The 21,750-nt window shown below is 34.6% G+C and overlaps 1 protein-coding gene across 1 annotated transcript in view; it reads left to right on the top strand.

Annotated features, from left to right (window-relative positions):
• Nucleotides 1-13,114, top strand: part of LOC135074659 (extracellular serine/threonine protein CG31145) — a 37,256-nt gene extending 24,142 nt beyond the window's left edge. Inside the window, exons 5-10 of the mRNA XM_063969023.1 lie at nucleotides 6,911-7,003; nucleotides 8,901-9,144; nucleotides 9,501-9,581; nucleotides 10,099-10,211; nucleotides 10,642-10,782; nucleotides 11,301-13,114. Coding sequence (XP_063825093.1) covers nucleotides 6,911-7,003; nucleotides 8,901-9,144; nucleotides 9,501-9,581; nucleotides 10,099-10,211; nucleotides 10,642-10,782; nucleotides 11,301-11,490 — 862 coding nt within the window. The 3' untranslated portion in view covers nucleotides 11,491-13,114. The remainder of the gene's footprint in view (nucleotides 1-6,910; nucleotides 7,004-8,900; nucleotides 9,145-9,500; nucleotides 9,582-10,098; nucleotides 10,212-10,641; nucleotides 10,783-11,300) is intronic.
• The last annotated feature ends 8,636 nt before the right edge of the window (nucleotides 13,115-21,750 follow it).

Genomic DNA, 21,750 nt, shown 5'->3' with positions numbered 1-21,750 from the left:
TATTCGTAAGCGAAAGTATAGCTGGCATTTTGATGTACCAATAAAACACACTGCTTGAGTTCAACTCAGAAGAGTTAGGCAGACTAAGCTTTTTAAAATTTAGTAGCGCTGCGATCGCCGGAGACAATAAATGGTTGGAATCGGCCAGTATATTACCGGGAGTGCCCCTATCTGACCAGATTCGGGATTTAATATCCACTTTAATCGTTTTGTTTCACAGAAATTGATTAAGCACCTGTGTGCCTACCATGAGTTTACGTTAGGTGAGCTCGCTAGCGAATACGTCAAAAAATTCTATGAAGATTTTATTTCTTGAAAGTAGCCACTAGGGGCGCTGCACAATATGTCATACATTTAAATGTCATTTTTTTACGCAGTCGCTAGCGAGCACACCTAACGTAAACTCATGGTAGGCACACTGCACTCGATATTAGGGTTGTAGAGCTTTCGTTAATGCCCGTTTTCACCATCAATCAAAAATTTTGTTTTCATAGCACTTAAAAATTGGGGATTGATAGTGAAAACGGGCATTACTCGAAATATTACTGTAACAGAAAAGCTCTTTATCATTATGAATATACTTTTGGAAACAACTGCTATAAGAGCGACCTTAAAATATTTCGCTTTAAAAAAAACCTCGGCTCGCATATCGCTTGGTTTTAGGCCTTATGTCCATCCAATTATTATGTTCAATCCAAGTACATATTATTATGTCCAATTACTTGATTTCTGTCGTGTTTTCTTAGATTTTAAGCGTCTGATTTGTAGATACATTCACCATCTTGATCTGCAGCGCGGTGGCTACCTGAACAGTAATCAATTGACCTGGATTAGAACCAAACCAGAGATTTATTATGTCCAGGCATTATCACAGGTAAGCAATACCTTAGATTAGATCGAGCCTTAATATAAATTTGAACTGGTTCGGGTTAAAATATGCATAGTATTTTATTCATAACGACTGTGGAACTTATTGAAGTAAATTACAGGGCTAAGATTGAGGTTTTAATTATATGTGATTTGTAAGAGATTGGTTTTTAGATTGGTATTAGATAGCGTTTAAATAATTTGGTTCCATTCTCTTGGCCAACAAGGTTGATATTTTCACAGCATGAGCTGAAGAAAAGATCTATTCTGTATATAAATAAAAATATGAGAATAAGTAAGTGGTGTGGGTGTGAAAGTGAAAAAGAAAAAACTTTTCTTAATCATACATTTTACCTAAAACTATCATTGATGATGATATTTATGTATAAACTAGCGAAAGTAATTTCTCATGACAAAAAATAATAAAAATATCTGAAAATTATGTTCATAAGTGAAGTAATAACAAGATTTAAGGTAATGGGCCAATAAGCAATATCCATCAAGTGAAATTTATTTGCATCAATATTCATGGCCAATTATTAAAAACAAAATAATGAAAGTCCAGAAAAACTGATTGCAGATTGTTTTCTGTTGCTAGAATACTAATGATGACTTTTAAATTGTGTAAATTAGCAACGTTATTGTTTTATTTTATTTTTGAAGTAGCTTACGATCGCAGTTTATCTGCCTAAAATTATTTGTATTTTATTATTACCTACATATGACGGGTCTTTTGTCATCATGTCTTTCATAAAGGGCCTATCTCTAAACCAAGAGTCATTCATCAAAATAGATTCAGTGGTGAAAAGCGTGAAACGGAATAAAATACAGAGACAATACATTCATTATTTTATGTATGTTATACTTGCTTACCGCCCGCGTGGAATTTTGTCTGTAACAGAAAAACTTTATCGCGCGCGTCCCTGTTTCAAAAACCGGGATAAAAACTATCCTATGTCCTTTCCCGGGAGTCCGGGACTCAAACTATCCTATGTCCTTTCCCGGGAGTCCGGGACTCAAACTATCTCTAAGATGCCAAATTTCATCAAAATCGGTTCAGTTGTTTAGGCGTGAATGCAAGACAGACAGACAGAGTTACTTTCGCATTTATAATATTAGAATAGAAGTATAGATTTATTTCCTCCCTGTATGTGCAATACCCAATTTGTAGAGTCGAAAGCGTTAAATAACTTATTTTTGTGCCAAAAAGGCTTCTATTTCAACTACATAAAGTACAAGCCTGTTATGACATCGATGTACATTCCTCAAAGCGAAGAACCCACCTTAATTTACTCAGGGCGCATAATTTACAGCATTACCTTTTGAACTTAGCATTTTTCCACGTAATAAATACACTTACGAAGCTCGGAAGATGCGATATTCGATATTGCTCTTTAATGGATTTATATGAGTTGGTTTCAATTTACGTCGCCTGTGTCGAGGGTTCGGTGTCATTTTAAGGTACAATTTGTTATGTTTTTGACGGAACTTGTCGGTGATCCGCGGTGAGTTATTTTAAAAAACAAATAAATTAGGTATCTTTTTCATCAACGAACTGAAAAAAATCTGCGTAAATGGAATTACTTTAAATTTTTTAACGGTTTTAATTATGCCGCTAATTACCAGCAAATAAAAAAACAATAACAGCTTTATAATATCTAACGGTGATTTGACCACTATACTTAAATTATGATAGTAAACAATGACGTAAGGCACTGACAAATAAACATAGGTGCCCACGGTGCCCGTTAATCAAATAGTTAACTTCGTTAATCGTTAAACCGTTACTAAAAAAATTAACTTCGTTAAACGTTAAAACGTTACATTTCGCACGATTTAACGCAAGTTAACGTTAATCGTTAATCCGTTAACACATGATAATAAAACGAAAAAAATAATTGTATGTAAGGTTCAAATAATTTCGAAAGCTTGTATCGCGCATGGAATTTATTCCTCTTTTATGTTTGCGCTACAAGCTTTCGAAGTTATTTGAACCTTGCATAAGTACAATTATTTTTTTCGTTTTAGTACAACTGCATTTCAGAATAAAAGCTTGTTTTTAAAAAAGTTTTTTAATTATTATTATTTTTATTTTACACTTTTTAGTAGCATCTCAATCTCAGAGCCTTGGTTCAATTACAATACAATTTAGCACCAAAGTGCTCGAAAAGACAAATCCAGCAAAACCAAACTCGATAAGTTTCCACCGTTTCGTTTTGGAATTCCTATGGTCACCTCCTGACTCCATCATCAGGACCCTGGACATCATCTAGTACTAAAGTGCTCGAAAAGACAAATCCAACGAACCCAAATTCGATGCGATGCCGCCGTTTCATTTAGGAGTTCCTATGGCTACCTCATGACTCCATCATCAGACCAGCTCAATGGTACCATAACTTTGCATCGTCATCGTACTTACATAAGTATACCAAAGGACAATGGGCAAAATGGTACCCGGCTCCAATAGATATGGTTCTAGTGTCATTTGAAAGGTCTTACCAAGACGAACAACTTTTACTACGACCACCAGCCCCAGATCTGGTTGTGTTCGAAGATAAACATACTTTTTTGCAGAATGGTACCCGGCTCCAATAGTTATGTTTGTAGTGTCATTTGAAAGGTCTTACCAAGACGAACAACATTTATTATGGCCACCAGCCTTAGACCTGGTTGCGTTCGAAGATAAACATACTTTTTGTGTAGTCGAAGTATCACACGTGTCCATCGTATGGTACTTAGGTTATGCGAGGCATGAAGGGTTTACTGCTCCAGCATCCTTCCTTAACTCTATAATTATTTATAGGGATAATTGTGAAATAAATATTTTTATTTGAAGAACTACTACCCCTTATTAATAAAAAGTTATACCTAGGATGAAACATGGATTAAATTGACATTTCCATACCAAATGACAATTTAAGCCAGAGTTCAACTAGGGTGTAACTTAATTTTATTAATAAAGGGGTTAGAATTTTATTACTTCTTAAGGATTTTATTATGGGTTGCTAAAGTGAATAAACCCACAAGACCCAATAAGTCCACCCACAAGATGGACCGACGACCTCATAAAGGTAACGGGAATACGCTGGATGCAGGCTGCAACCAACCGGCCATTGTGGAAATCTTTTGGGAGGCCTATGTTCAACTGGATGTGCTATGGCTAAAATGATCATGATGATGATGATGAAAGAGAATCAAGGGCTAATAGCTTGGGTAGTTCGTGGTAGGTATAATCCTTTCCTTTTTAATGCTTCTTTTAGTTATATTAATAGATTGTAGTCATAGTACATACTCGTATACATGGATGATTGTGTTATACTTTGTTATAATACTTAGTGGAATTACTGCTTTCAAAACGTGAATTATGGCCCCATAGCAGATATTTTCCTACATCTAAAGGCCTTTTGAAATATATATTGGTTATGGCTATTGGAGCGGGTACCACTTTCCATACATTTGTGCCCATCATCCTTTCAGCTCAATCGGTTGAGGAAAACTGGTCTTAAATTCAGTTGCAAGAGTTGTCCCACACATACTAACAAGTGTCGTTAGTGGTCTGGTTACAAAAACTGTTGTTTTGTGTTCTGGAAGTACTGCTGGAAGCCCGAATGTACTTGTCAGAACGCGTTTTTCTAGCGTTTTTCAGCGTGCCTGCTGTATCTTTTTGGTAAATAGTAGGTACTGGATTAACGATTAACGGACTTAGGATAATTTAACGGAAGTCCGTTAACATTTTTTAAATTTAACTTAAAAGTTAATCCGTTAATAGAAATGTTAACTTCGTTAATTAACGATTAACGGATTAACGAGTTAATGCCCAGCTATTCAAATAAATTTGGATAACTGAATCTTAATAAGGAAAGTACCTCTAGGTTTTATTGTTTACTTAATATAATGAAGTAAACTAATCAATGTTTTACGACACAAATAAGTAACAGTCTACAGTCACATCAGAATCACATTTCTGTAGCAAAACCGCCACTATTGCTAGTAACATAAGGTTCTACCGTGTTTACTTTTATGTCTGTCTGTATATCCCATTCGCATTCTAATTTAATTAATTAATATTAGTTTGTATATTATTATTTCCCAGTAAGTCGTTAACGTAATGACGCGTACGCAGGAATGCAAATGATTCCGTGTAAACATATCGTTAGTAACAATAAAATAGTGAATAACGGTAACTATTAATATTTACATAACAATGTTATTATTATATCAACTCCTATGATTCCATTGATAGACATATTTAGCTATAATGGTCAATAAAATGAAAATAAAATGAAGTATTTGTTATTTCAATTTTAAATTAATGTTTTGTTTTTTTATTATTTTCATAAAATTGTAACAATAGCATATAAATAAATCAATAACTTTTTAGCGGAATTTAACTTGTTTTTAATTTTTTTGTGTTTTCTTGAGAACAAGATTACCTACTGATATAATGTACTTACCAATCCCATCCCCAGGTACCAATCTCATGCAGTTCAGTTGATTTATGGGAGTCTTTCATATAAGGACTATGTAATTATTTAATTTCTGGCAGTCTTTAATCATGCCAGTACAAACGATCACTACCCCGATAATGAGCTGAGAAGTATGCTCAGAACAGGTTACCGAAGATCGCAGATCAAGCGACTCCCGTCAACCGTGCTTTATCGCGATTGACTCCCTTGATATGCTGCACTCAGACTATAACATTTTTGTTGCAATATAGTCTCTATTACAATCACATAAGTCGCTGCAGTGTTCGGCTTGATGTGCTGTCGTTACATTCAAATAGTTTGCTGACCACTTCAACTTTTAGCCGAGAAAAGCAGTCCTTTGGGTGACGATGAACTGCATTAACAGTATTAAACTGCGGATGATATGCAACTTCTGATATCTCAATATTAAACTCATTGAAGGAAGAGAAGAGAACATGTGCACGATAGGTTTATCGTGCACATGTTTTCTTCTCTGAAAGTCGTGTACTTATTTATTTAAAACTTACATGCACATAAAACACGGTATAAATTTAAGGCGGACTTATGCGCGTTTTCACCATCAAACCCTAATTTTTAAGTGACCCCTTTAAAAACAAAATTCCTGTTATGTGTTACCTACCATAGAGGTCATTATTCTCCTCCAGTAGGTAAACCTTAATGATAGTCCTTCATAGATTACATAATCTGTCTCCATTTCTTCTGATACTCGGCTTTCCTTAGGGCGAGGGCGGTTGTAACAGAAGGGATTAAACCTATATCGAAACCTACAATAATATCAATATGATAAAAATATTTTAAGTTTAAAATTCTTACGTAATAAAGTTACTAACACGCTGCCATAAAATCACATTACAAGCTTTATTATTTGTGTTGAAAATAAAACGTAATATACCTTTTATGATTATTTATTATGATTGACATAAAAACCTGTATTGCAAATAACAATTTATTACAGTTCGCACTAGTTATATCCTTTTCAATAATTCGTCTTTAACTAGTCTAACCTAACCTCGTGCTGATTTTCGCTGCTCTAACTTCTAAATGCTGTCTTTAAAACAAATAAAAGGTTTTTATACCTTTTTTGTAGCTGCCATTAGAACTCGTGTAAAGTTTTATAATGGAACATAAATATTAATGTTTTAATATTTTACTCATAACCATAACATTCTTGAATATTTCTTATCAGCGGTAGATCCTAATTAGGAAGGCGTTGAAAATTGTCAATGACTGCATGCATAGCCATATTTTAATCAGTGTTTAACCTAACCACATAATCAATCTTCGAAACTAAATCACGAAATTAATATGAAATTGAATACTCTCTCCATTTATGACCATATTAATGTGTAGGGGTCCTTTTTCCAAACAATAAGATTCAAATATTTTTTGAAAGATTTTTTTTATTAATCATTTTGACGGACTCTATAATATTGTCCTCTTTTTAACCGACTTCAACAAATGGAGGAGGTTCTCAATTCGGTTAGATTTTCTTGTGTACACCGATTATCTTTTTTTGTAATCGCTAGCATATTAATAAGTTATAATTTTGTCCCCAGGTTCGCAAGAGACGTCCAAACGCTACCAAACCACTTCTACTTCTCCGACTACGAGCGGCACAACGCGGAGATCGCTGCCTTTCATCTTGACAGGTATGCAGGATCGAAATGACGTTTAAACTGACTAGTGTACTCGATTTCTCGATTTAGGCTGTGTTGCACCGTCCTACTTTAACTTTAACAAACGTCAAAAATCTGTCAGACTCCATACAAAAAGCACCGGTATAGATGACCCACGCTGAACTGTCCCACCAAACTCAATGACGGGGGGGCGCTACTATTGTTCAACTATATGGTTTCCAACATGGCAAAAATCGGAACCAGCGATCCGGTATTGACGGTGGCGCCCCTCTGTCAATGTCATGCATAGGACAGTTCAATATTTTGGAACTATAATCGTTATACTCGTATGTAGTTACCGTTGAAGTTAGGTGATGCAACTCAGCCTAAATTATTGCTTGCGTCTATGTAAAACTAACTTCAATTAATTCATAAGAGAAGATACCTACTCGTACATACCTATTGTTTGTGAAACTTGTAGAGCAGACTTATTTCCGACTTATTTCAGCCTTAGGCTGAGTTGCACCATCTTACTTTAGCTTCAACAAACGTCAAAAATCAAACTCTTGGTCGAATGTCAAACTCCATACTAAAAACATCGGATATCATTATAGTTACGGTTAAAGTTATGTGGTGCAACTGAGTCTAAATTAGTAGGTCGAACTAAAAATAATACTGACTAGTCGAATTACAAAAAAAAAACAATTAAGGAATCAATTAAGAAACAAAATATCAAGGCTTCCACTAACATAGGGCGGATACTTAAATTTAGTTGATAGTTCTAACTACTTAGATAATCCTTTTGATTTAATAAAAATAACCTTTAAATATTGTAATCAATTCAGAATCAGACACACTACTGATATTATGACTCACATGGAATGTGTGACATTGAGACTTACGTGATTTTATTATAGACCAATATTTACACAATACCTATATCTATAAGAATTACGTACACTTAGGTTTAAACCAATATTAAATATACAACATGTCACTATATCAGACATGGAACCGTGACAGTAAGTCGTTTAAATGGCATATTTATATTTATGTTTTCAAGTCACATAATGCTTTATTCTATAGGTATTGTTAAGCAATTATTAACTTTTTTTGTAAACACATCCTCTTTGCACTTAGAGACTAAATAAATTGCATTTAAATACTAAAACTCAATTCAGATTCATTTAAAATAATTTTGTTGCTACTCAAATAGACCACGGGATTTGAACTCACGACTAGCTCGCTTACTCAGTGAGAGCTCTGATCACTGAGCTATTAGACATTGATTCAATTACCTTGTTGATATTATTTAGAAATTATGAATGCAACAAATACATAGATATACGTGTACCTATTAGTTTTCAAGGAGATCCCCTGTTGACCACGAAGTCTGAAAGTTGGCAAATAAGGTAGTACATACCTACTTTAGAGTGTGGCCATCATAGTTTCATTACTTGCTTATAAAACAAGCCAATGGCCTCGAGGACAACAATCTAAATTTAACTCTAAATCAGGAATGTTATGGATATCCGTAACCGTAACCGAAACTATCGGATATCCGAAATAAAAAATATCCGTAACCGTAACCGAAACCGATTCAAAAGTTTCGGATAAAAGCGGAGTCTAAATCTTAATATATTTTTAATATTTGTTACTTGTTTGGCATTCCCTGGCACCATCTAATATCCCCGCCTGTTTTATCTTTATCATATGTGTCGTCATGATGGTACATAAAGTGCCTATGTGGGTCGCGCAGCAGCTATTAAAATTTTACATTTTTAAAATTCTAATATCCGTAACCGAAATTATCCGAAACTTTTGGATAATCCGAAATGATTTCATATCCATAACCGAATATTATTCTAATATCCGTAACAGTACCCATAACCGAAACTTCATATCCTTAAAATCCCTGCTCTAAATCCAGGATACTCGGGTTCCGTCGGGCGATGCCGGTCGTGGGCCGCGTGCTGAACATGACGACAGAGATCTATGACGTCACGGAGGGCGACATCCTGAAGACATTCTTCGTGTCGCCAGCGAACAACTTCTGCTTCCACGGGAAGTGCTCGTATTATTGCGATACTGGTCACGCTATATGTGGCAACCCTGACATGCTGGAAGGAAGCTTCGCCGCCTTCTTGCCATCATCGGATCTGGCCGAACGTAAAGTGAGTTTTTTAACTTGATTAATGGCATTATTCTTTTTTAAACAGCTACATTGTCCTCTAAATTACTATGTTATCAATGCGCGTCTAAAATATCTAGCCACTATAATACTTCTAGTTACTGCTAAACTTAGGAGAAGTGTCTCTACAAATTGTATCGAGATCGCTTCGTTTCGTCCCTTAACGATGCACTAAATCTAGTTGTATGTGACTTTTTAGATTGTTTTGATAAAAATCACATTGTTTAGAAACTCTATCCTGACAGAGAAAAGGGTCTGAATTGTCTGCAAGAAAAAAGATTTCATTCTTAACGCTGTGTTGCATATTGCATTTTGTAATTAAATTAAGTTTTTATGCAGGTATGGCGGCATCCATGGAGAAGGTCGTATCACAAGAGAAGAAAAGCTCAATGGGAGCTTCAATCTGACTATTGCGATACGGTAAGTAATCTATGAATTCTTCCCTCTTCATCTAACACAGATTTATCCCTATCTCACAAGCAATGTCCTCTTCCTACACGCGATAGGTAATATTAATAAAGCCGAACCCAATTAAATCCTACATCAAATAATCCAGGACAAAGCTTGTTGAGACTGCTAAATTACCTTTAAGTACGATCTCATCTCGTACGTTTAACTGATGATTCACTAGCAACGAACAGTAGGCGTCAGAGAATGTTAATCCGTTGTGTTGGTGACAGCCTAACGTAACAATAAATCTATAATAGTGCTTATCTTTAAATACTATTTGTTTTAGAATTGACAGTAATTATTGTTTTGAAAAACGATATCAGTTAGTGAGAAAGCTTGGTAGCAATCATTGATGATATAAGTATTGGAATCAATAGTTCGTTAACCATACAACCATTAAATAGGCATGTAGGATATTTAGATATTTGGCCTATTATTATTTTTCATTAGCTATGCATTGCCAATGTTTGGACAAATGTTTGTGCAGGTGCGCACCACGCCGCCGTACGACTCAGGCCGGCGCCTGTTGGACCTGATGGATATGTCGATCTTCGACTTCCTCACCGGCAACATGGATCGTCACCACTACGAGACCTTCAAGTTTGTATACTATACTCTTCACAAAATTGCTTAATAGCACGGAAATTTTACGAATTCCATAAGAGTGATTTGCCTCCTCTCTTTCACAATAAACATCCATCTTTCTCCCAATGAATTATTAATAGCTACAAAATTCACCCAGTGCCATGCTTGTAGATTTATTTTAAGCATTCCGAAGAAATATTTATTTGCGAAGAACCGCGTGGGCAAAGATCCCTTAAAATATCAATGTTTGTTATGTGACCGTCAGTCCCAGGCAATTTAATGGGAAAGTAACAATTGCGGGATGGATTTTTATTTTTAATTAGTAGTTTTAATTGTAAATTTTAATGTCATAACAGTAATTTATTTTCTGGAAAAACTGACTCGGTCAGGGTCAAAGCTAAGAAAAGCAGCGCAAACATTGTCTCAACATGTAACTCCTTTCCAGAATGTTCGGCAATGAATCATTCACGCTGCACTTGGACCAAGGGCGAGCATTCGGCAAGGCGTTTCACGACGAACTCAGCATCCTCGCGCCACTGCTGCAGTGCTGTGTCGTCAGGCACACCACGCTTCAGACGCTATTGAAGTAAGTCGTCATCATCATCATCGTCATCATCAGGTCGTTTAGAGTAGGCGCACACCGTTGATTTTTAGTTGGCCGATAGTTGTGCCCGATTTTAAATTGTATGAAGAATCGGCCAAATCGAATCGGCGTAGTGTGCGCACTCCCATACATGCCCATACTGATCAACTGCCCGACTAAACTATCGGCCGACGAAAAATAAACTGTGTGCGCCTACTCTTAGTCTCTACTACAGGAACACAACCCTCTAATTTATCAGAGTCAAATGGAGGATTTAGCCGACACTGTTCATGCCAGCCGGGTAGGGGTGGTCTTTTTTACCAAGTACCTACACTACATTATCATCAGGTCATTTAGTTTCAGCAGCACGACCCTATTTATTTACGAGAGGCAAATGGAAGATTTAGTCCACACTCCCCACGCTAGCCAGTCGACTACCTTCCTACTTATGATGAATGTTGGGAATATTCCTGTTATCCATTACGCAGTTAAGATATAATTGATGTCATTAATCTTTGAAGGTACCACAACGGCATCCCGCTGTCGAAGCACCTCCGCGAGTCAATGAGGGTCGACCCCGTCTCTCCCATACTCTGGGAGCCGCATCTCGTGGCCTTAGACCGGCGGATCGGCATCATCCTGGACGCCGTCAGAAAGTGCGTCGACAAAGCCGACAACCCCTTGCAGGCAGAGGTCAACGACTTCGTATGACCACCGACCAATGACGAATGGACTTAAACGAGTAGCTTCACTGTCTAAATCGTGTTGTGATAGTCCACACCGTGGACTCTATATCGATAAGTACACGAAACGTTTGGTGTGAAATGGGACCGGGAATTGCAATCGGTGATCAGCTAGTCGGATCGTCAGACTCTCTTATCTAAGTTAGCGTAAGTGCAATCAATGCAAGATCTTTGGTTCTGTCTCCAAGCCTTCTAGACATAAGATTATAGTGCCAAAGATTGTCCAAATGAATTTGTGAGATACTGAGCATAATTTAGAATCATTCCACTATGAGTTAGCCATTATAAGCCAAATATGTAAGAAAATTATCGTTACTATTCTTGTAACTTTGAAATAAATAGTCTAGAAAAGTGTCTATTGGTATCAGTATTGACGAAATGAATTATCTATATGTAGATATTTTTGTGTTGTATATTTTGATGGATAGCTTTTAAATCTGATTTTATAAGACTTGTGTTGTAAGGGCAAAGTGCAACATTGTACATAATATTACTGAAGTTTATAATAGTTTTAGGCAGCTGTCAAATGTTAATCGAATTATGATTTAGGTTTTAGTTTACGCTATCTTAGTTTAAATACAATCAAAACGCATATGACTTTTATATTTCATGTAGTTTACAGATGAGTTTTGATTCGTATTTGACAGATTTTAGGCGATTCATTAATATTGTTAATGTTGTGAATTCTGTTACCGTGGCTCGAAGCTCAATAATACATATCATAGCTATGCCGTTGTAAGCTATTTGTGATATATTACTAACTTTTCTTTTAAGTCTGATGACTTCGAGGCTACCAAGTGTTTTCAATGCAATCTTCTAACACTATCCTTTCCGGTAATTATTGTTAATGCAAAGATTTCTTTATTTACATAATGTTTGATCTCGAAGCAAAAATAAATCAAGAAACTGAATCTTTTATGCAATATTGTAACAGATTAGAATGTTTCATTAAACGCAAAATGATGCGCAAAACTTTATAATAAAAACTTACACTGACAAACTTACTAACTTTAAGTAATAAAATAATTTCTTAATAGTTTTATTAGTATAAGAATAATAAATGTTTTCCTATATATTTTACATTTTGCTATAAAAGCATGAAATTGTTTGAGAACTTATAGGTTTTCTTAATGATCGGTCTCTTTTCTTAGTTTATTACACTTTAAGACGCTGGAAGTCTTTAAATATATTTATTATTTAGTTAACTATTCAAGGTTTGACCTTAGACTTTAGTTTTAGTTTTAGTTTAGTTAGGAATGAGAATGAATGAAATTTAAACAAAAAAACTCTATAAATCTGAATTTAGTACACTTTTAATCTCCATATTTGGTGATGTGAGTTTGTAAAAATTATACTTGTTTATCTGTAAGTACCTACTTACCTATATTTTTTTTCTTCCTTAAAACAATACAAAGACCAGATCAAGTCAAATTCAAAATCAAATCCAACAAAACATAAACTATTCATCGTCTAATCTACAATAATAAGTAATTTTAACCTTACCTAAACTATTTTTAGAAGCGTGAAACATTTTTTCAGCTTCTTATTTTATGAAAAAACGTATTGTGTACGACCATTTGCAACGCATTTAAAAATTTGTTCGCGGATTTTACAAACCTAGCCCGTGCCATGGGTTCGCTCTTACCTACATTATGATATTTTTATAAATATCGATAAATCAAAAACACCACGACAAACAACACTACGATTAAGACGCTATTATAATATTGTTTGCTTTAGCATAATTTGATAGTTGCCCATATAAGAAGTGTGATTGTAACTTTCTCAGATTCATTAAAATAACCTTTCAGTAATAACATTTAAAAAATTGGAATAAGTATGACATACCACCGGTATTTTAAAAGTATTTTATTATACAAATGAAGAGGTTGATAAGGGATATCAACTAACGAAAGGAAGAGTATAGGAATCAATTTTTAAAGTACTACTTATGCATAAGTCGATGTAATATCGATTGTTGTTCTTATAAGTGGCTTATAAATTAACTGAAAGGCTCTTTTAATGACCAATTAATGACTGTATCATCTAGAGTCGACTTGCCAAAGACGTACCTACGAATAACTGCAATGGTGTAAAAAATGTTAAGTGTTTGTATCTTGAATGCGAGATTCTGTTGACTGTTTAAAATAAAAGTTGAAGAATTTATTTGTGTTTTAATGTCTATCTATCGATCCTTGATTGGTTGGGTTTATATTGGCGGTAAAACTGTAGGTAGGTCTGGCTACACAGGAGTTGCAGCGGTGGGAACGACGAGAGGTGGGAAAAGTCCCGTCTATCCATCGATTTGATTAATTTATTATGCGAAGTTAAATTAATATTGCAATATTAAATCTTAGAAATAATTAGTCATAATTCATTAGACCTGTGAGACTGCATTACAGATACCATACAAGGTAGTGCAAGTATTATAACAAAGGCCAATGTCCATAAAAATAAATTATTAAAGCTGAATCTCTTAAAAGTACAAGTATATTACCTACCTAAAATCAACTTCAAATTAAAATCTTTTTTGTATTGATGTAAGAATTCATTAACTATACATATACGAGTACATATACGAGTTTAATTAAAATAATAATTGAAAATTGTTTTGGTCCAGTAATACTTCTAAAAGCTCCTACACTTAATTTTTCTATTCCTACCCGCCTGTAACATTGTCACTTCCAAAACGCTATTGTGTTACAGAATCCCGAAGCCCTAATGTGAAAGTGAATTCACACGAATTCAGCGACAGTAAAATAACAAAACGAATTATAGAGACGTAAAAGCACGAATTTTGTGGGTCACTGTTCACGTCGACGTCATATAAAGGTCGCATAAAACCAAGAAACACAAAGATATGTCCGGCCCCCATAAAAACTGAATATGAATAGTACGGCGTAGTGACGCCGCGATGAACATCGTAAGATATCGATAAATTGTAATTTTTGTATCGAGATTTTGCATTATGAATGTCCTGAAAAGTAGGTAGTGGAACTTTACTGCTCTAACTATTGAGTTATTCCACGGAGATATTGATACAATCTGTTTTTTTTTAAGAATATCTAAGTAGGTATATCCGATTGAAATAGTTGTGCACCTATTAGAGGCTGTCGACTGTTTCATTTCAGGTTCTAAATCAGACCTACGCTTAATCTAAAAGATCGAGTCCAATATTAATGAGAACTTAAGTATTAAGTGCCTGCACTTATCGATTGGTATCAGTAACATTAGCCGTTATAATTGGAATGATTACTATCATCAGGACATTGCCGACTCTATCGGAAGCTGTATCATTTATCTAACTGCATGGAATTTCTGAATTTAATTGATACAGAAATTCTTGGTTGTACTCGTATCTTATATTCATTTAGCTCAACCTGTATTTCGGCTATAGTTATGTTATGAGGGTAAGCAATATAAATCTTAGGGCTATATTTCACCGGGACACCATGGCGGCGCAACCAGTCGCCGCTACCAACAAAATGTATGCAGCTTTGCGCAACCAAACGGACACCAGTAAGCCTAAGATGCGCGCATCGACAATGACATGATATGATAAGACAATTTTCGATCACGTAGATAATTTTATCATTTTCCCTAACATGGGACCATCGATAGAAAAGTCTATCGACCGCTATCGCGTGATAACCGAATTGTTGCCATATTAAGAAAAAATTGCGTTATTATGTTGGCCAACCTTGAAATATTTTAGCTCATTCGTTCAATCTCGTTCACTTCTGCTACTAATTCGGCTAAAAACACATATCTTAAAGCAGTGAGAACGTCATTAAAAAAAAGTTATGTCAATTTTGTTGACATTACATGACTGCTTGATTGTATTTGTTTGTGTTTTTAAAATTGTATTTTTATGTTTCCAGTCTTATTTTTAATATTTCTAAAGTACGGAAAATATCAAACGAAGAGATAACCAAGTTAAAGAAAAACAATGAAGAATTCCTAATCATACCGATAGTATTAAAGAATGAAGTCTTCAAAATTAACAGAATAACCGAACTCCACTACCTACCCCATAATGCGAGGTTTACAGTAATTATTCAACTTACATGAAGCAGTCAGAAAGTTTATTGAGATTTGAGAAATAAAGTTACACTCATAAGTAGCAAAGTAAGTACCTAAAGTCTAAAATATTAGCTATACTCCGCAGATCTTGATTTTCATAAGTAACAGCACCGGAGAAAAGGAAAAATATCTTTATTCCTACAAATAAGCTTTCACCTTCTTTCCTATATTTATTTCACATAGTTCTTTCACCGTGTAATAATACTGTGATCAATATTTTGTATGTAAACTTAAAATACAAATAGGATTAAGTAAATGTTTCTATTTATGAACTGTTTATGTAATTGTAATATTTATAATTGTGTTTAAATAATATTCTTTCTTTTTTCAGACAGTGGATGAAGAAGTGTGGGATTATGAGTGATTATTTCATTCTAAAGCAGACATAATCAAGTCTTGCTCACTATCATGAAAATTTACAATAACAATCAGCAAGAAAAACTTCAAGGGTACTTACTGGCTAGGCTAACCAATTCATGGAATTCTGTTTGTATTTGAAATTATAAATAGCTATTGTAAAACAAAAGTTTTCCAAATAAAGATTTTGTAAATAATGGTTGAATTATTTTGAAATTACACTGCAATAATGAATTTATTGCCTGCGTCCAGCGCCTTTCTGCTACCATTATGATGTCGTCGGTCCACCTTGTGGGTGGACGTCCCACGCTGCGTATTCCGGTACCCGGCCTCCACCCCAGAACCTTGCTGCCCCATCGGGCAACATGGAAAGCATTGGGGGAGGCCTAAGTTCAGCAGTGGACGTCCTATGGCTGAGATGATGATGAATTTATTATAATGGAATAAATTGTACAAGATTATCATCCTGTCACATTAAAGCCCTTAAAAAAGACCACATGGAGGAATTAGATTGATAGTAATGTGGAATGTATGTATGGTATCACCATCAAGTTATACAATTAGTAAAATTCATTTATTCTCATTGTTATTATAGCAAGTTTGATTACACATCCCACCCAATGCTAATTTCTGACAATGACCTTGCCACTGTTTGATGTAGACACAAGAAGCTCGGTCACCACATTCCGCCCCATTTTCAATAATTTTACAAGATTATGTAGGTACAGATGACAGTAGGTACTTAAATCAAGCTAAACACTGTGGGGTATCTCACGACATTTGCAACTTAATATGTATTGTCTGATGTACTGTTGACTGCCTACCTAAGTAGGTAAGTAATGGTTATTTTACAAGGTAGGTAATGTAATAATTAATATGTGGGTGGGACTGTGGGAGCACTAAGATTTTGCAGCTAGCGATTATAAACTGTCGCAAGATTCGCCTCACACTGATAAACTCTTGAACTAGAACTCAATCTCCACCTAGAAGTAAAAGTATCACAAAGGTGCTAGATTCCTTTCTTTGAATTTTACTAGCCTCAAATTAGTCGTAAAATGTCATTTACCATTATAAATGATAAATAAATAGAGTTAAAGTAGCTTGCAAAAAAGTTAATCTCCTATCGTCTTGCTATCGTGGGCAAGGATCGAGGACGATAAAAACACCACATCCTATCCTATCGTGATGTCAAAATATGATAATAGTTAGCGCTTCATGTTAGGGCTTGCCAGGTTTATCATAAAAAAAAAAACAAATCTATCACTATCACATTTTGACAGATGACATGATAATTTTCGGGGTGCCATGTTAGCGCCGGTAGATAAAACGATATAGTGACGTCAAAATCGATATAACGCCGCGATAGCAGTTTATCACGGCGCGCATCTTAGCCCTGCAGGTGAGTAACTCTCTATAGAGCTGTATACATTTTGTTGGTAGCCGGCGACTGGTTGCACTTATAGTTTGCATCGTTCTAAACCAAAGGAGTTTTTATTTAACGGTTTTTTTTTACATCCAAAGTGGCAGTATCACTTTGGATATAAAAAAAAACTGTCTGTCGATATCATTATTTTCACGGTAAATCATACCGTAGGGTGCGGTAAGAAAAAAATCTGGTGAATTTGACTTGTAGGGCTACTTATTATAAATACGTTGCCTACTTATTTCTTGTATCACTATAGGAATAGGAAACATAACAAATGTCATCATTTTGTTATGTTTCCTATTCGCTTCTTGACCATATCGATACTTTTACATCACTATACTACGGATATTCGCTATAACGTTTTATAGCTTATGGCCTTTTTGTCGTTTATTAAACGCCTAACTAAACATTGGTGACTCTATCCGCTTTCTGGCGTGTTTGATATAACATTTTGCATATTAATAGAATTTGTTGCTCTACAATAACTTTCTAATATATCAGCCAAATCTTATTGCCAAGTTAGATAAAGTCCCGGGTTCGATTCCCGGCCGGTCAGAAATTGAAATGATGAATTTAAATTTCTGCCTGGGTGTTACTATTATGTATGTATTTACAAAAAAAGTATTTAAGTATGTTTATATCCGTTGTCTAGTAGGTACCCATAGTACAAGCTTTGCTTAGTTTGGGACTAGAAGCGTAGTGTAAAATGTCCAATGATATTTATTAGTTTATTTTATTTTAATTTATTTTTATGTTATTTTAATACGTAGAATTAATGGCTATCTTACCTTAATCACTAAACAAAAGTGTCTACCTACCTATGCATGGATAAAAAAAATTGAAAAAGAAATAGCCTGCTCGAAGTAGGTAGGTATCTATTATAGTTAGTAGCTATCCACGCTAATAAAGTTGAAGGCATCAGATTCATTTATTTTAGTAATCTAAAATATTATACATTAAAACAGAATTTCCATTTCCATGATATGTAGGTACATATCTCTATTTTTAAGTCTTTTGTAGTAAAGAGTAAAAAGTTGAGAAAACAAGAATAAATTGTTGTCATAATTTTTTTATAAATTGTGCCTTTATAAGGCGCGCCTTTTGTATGGTAAAAAGTATTTGTAGTTGACATTGAAAGCAATGGAAGCCATCGTGTTTTTCCCTATTTACATGGAAGATATTGTTATTCTGGTGTCGCGGGAGGCAATCTCCAAAATTGTATATTCGCATGAAGACAGCGATTCTCGCGCCGGCCATGAGCTCATATCGTGAATAACAAGAAGCAGGTAAATCTTTGGAAAATTTTAAATAACATGTGCGAAAATGTGCGGTTTTTCTAGCCTTATCGACAAAAATGTTATTAGATTTGGTGATAAGGATAATCAAGGGGAATTCTTCATGATGGTTAACTATAAGTTGATGCAACATTGGAAATCAGATCTACGGCTCTCCACTACGGGAGCATGACCCTCTCTTGCCGAGGGAAATGGAGGTTTTAGCTTTACACTCCCTTCACTGGTCAGACCAGTGATTATTCTTTCCATGGATGTCCGCGACTAAAGGACAAAATGTGAATATACTGATTAGATACTTAAATAAATACACATTCAGGTTTAATATACCGGTCTATGTATTTTGATTTTATTTCAGGTTCTAATTTATAATGTAAAATTAAACAACGTAACAATTAACATAATTATAATTATGCTACTGAGCAGTTTTTCGCGAGCTGGTAAAATTTAATTTTACTCAATAAAATAAAATTTTGATGTTCAATAGGCAGAACAAATGAAAATGGAACTCGGTCTATATTCCGTACATTTTCTTTGTCGGATTTGTTTTAATAAAGCCTTTCTCTTTTAATAAATCTTATTTTCTAATTAAGAAGAACATTATCGTCTCAAGAATTTCCCAGGGCGAAAGTGCTGTATTATTATGTAGGGAATATTTTAATAATTGAAGGCCGACAGGGGGTGACTGGGGGTGGCGGGATGAAGTGACAACACTTGTTCACAGTTACACTTTGTTTTCATATTTGTGGTCACACTTTAAATAAAGAAAAAGCTTATTTTGTTATTATAATAAAACTTTAATTATAAAATTAGGACGGTCACTAAAATGGTGGTTTTTAATTGTTAATTGTCGGATTCGTACGGATTTCAAATCGCAAATAAAGTAAGTACTTAAAAAAACACGCTATGCACTTTTACTTGATCGAATAAATAAATATTAATGACACATAATTAATTCTAAAAAAAGGAAAATTGGAATTTTCCTTACATTAATATGTTTTAAATATCTGACAATAATTATTTGTGACATGAATTAATTACTTGTGAACAATAAACCAGTCCAAAATGCCAGGGAATTATTCCGAGATTGTAGAATAAATGGGTCATTGTTGGCCTTAATTAATGTTTGATTATAATTATTGTGTTGTTCATGACAATATTATAAGGTCCTTGCCTTCGTTTATCAGTAATTAATTTTATGGAAATGTCTTATAAATGTTTAGTAAAATTGCTGTGGAGACGCTTTAAAGAATCCTGAATGAAAAATGTTATTCTTGGTGGGAACACGCGGTCAAAAAAGCCTTAGGTAGTTGAGTTTTAGTCAAGTGTTTTTACTCTAAAATAAGTTTTATTAATTACTACACCAATCGGAATAACGTAAATTGGACGTAGTGGCACGAAATAAATTGGTAGTCAGTCCGGTTCGAATTCTGTCCGGGTTAGTTTAGAAAATTGACTCGAAATTTCAGTTAATAGAAGTACCTAGTTACCTACTCGTATTATTTACTTATTAGTGCGTGTAACAAGACGATACAACTTACTACTTTGCATGGCCCATTCCCATTTTATTTGGGGTCGGCCCTTCGCGTCATGCGTCTCCAGGCGGCTCGGTCCTGGGTTGTCTTACTGTTAACTTGGGCTTCTTTAAGGTCGTTATTGATTACGGACATCCATGTAATTCGGGGTCTTCCTCGTCCGCTGGGCTTAGTTTGGATGTCTAGCACTTTTCTAGTCATATGGACGAATGGACGATACAACTTGAAGAACTAAATAGACTAAGCACTAAATTGTTGCATGTTATACTCGTATCCCAGATACAAACTTTTAATTCCATTAACCAGTTAGAACTATCGAACACACGCCCGAGCGGGTGTCGAACTTACTGCCCGAACACCGAAAGAGTTTCGAACTGTCTGTAACGAGCACTAACTAAACTTGTTTGACAACACATGCATTTACATTGAATTTGGGGCAGATTATGCAGGCTTAATTTACATAATGAAATGATATACTTAGTTTATTCAGTACATAGGCCCTTTTCAGGGCACTTATACACGTCCCAAATATAGCTTGCTCTACCACCACTTCAAGACAACTTATGGGCTGGTGCTAAGAAGAAGTGGCGGAAGAAACTCAGTCACCTATAATTAACTGATCATCAAGTAGAAGCTTTGGCTTTTCCTTTTAAACCAAGAGTTTTGTACTTAAAGATCATTTCACAACTCACCAATTTATGATGTTCTTAAATAGAAACATTTAATCAACTGTTACCAAGAGAAATTGAACAATCTTCATCTAATCAATACTTAGTGATACAAAAAATAAAATAAACAAAAAAGGTACATGTTTTTTTATCTTTTTAATTAAAATTTATATCTTCTCTCCTTTGAATAACTTATAAACTAAAATTGGGCAACGTCCACATCTCGTACGTGTATATTTTATTAGTATTTAATGAAAGTAGTTTATTAGTAGTATTTAATGAAATTTTAATGTTACAATTATTTACTCAATAGCGGGATAAACTTTGAAATTTATCTCTGGGACGTACGGGATGGACAATTAAAGCCGGGATCACCCGAGACTGGGATCGCCATAAAAAATCTCTAAAGTCGGGACAGAAATATTTGCAATTTCTAATTAACCTTCGTATACCCGCGCCAAAAAGCATTACACATATACCCGCGCACGGTCTCTCAGACCGAAAGTTGAGCTCGTGTTTTATAGTATAATTGTGTACTGTATTGTACTATAATTTGCTTTAAATTATACGTTAAGGTTTTAATTGCATAAAAAAATTAAAACAAATTTTATATTTATAGATATTTTGGTTTAATCAGCCTTTAAATCAGACTTAAAACTTAAACAAAATTTTACATCAGTCTAAATTTAATAACAAAAATAAACTTTTTTTTCTTTTGAAGCCTAAAAAATTACTATAAAATATAATAAATGGAAGTATCCTTAATAATATAAAAGAACAAAACAGTATTTATCACTAGTGGTTTCAGTGGAATAATAACCGGAACATACCATAACTGCATGCTCGTATAATGACAAAAATACTTTT

This window comes from Ostrinia nubilalis, chromosome 9 (assembly GCF_963855985.1).
Source record: "Ostrinia nubilalis chromosome 9, ilOstNubi1.1, whole genome shotgun sequence".
In the NCBI taxonomy this organism is placed as follows: Eukaryota; Metazoa; Arthropoda; class Insecta; order Lepidoptera; family Crambidae; genus Ostrinia; species Ostrinia nubilalis.
This window is presented reverse-complemented; position numbering and strand designations above follow the sequence as displayed.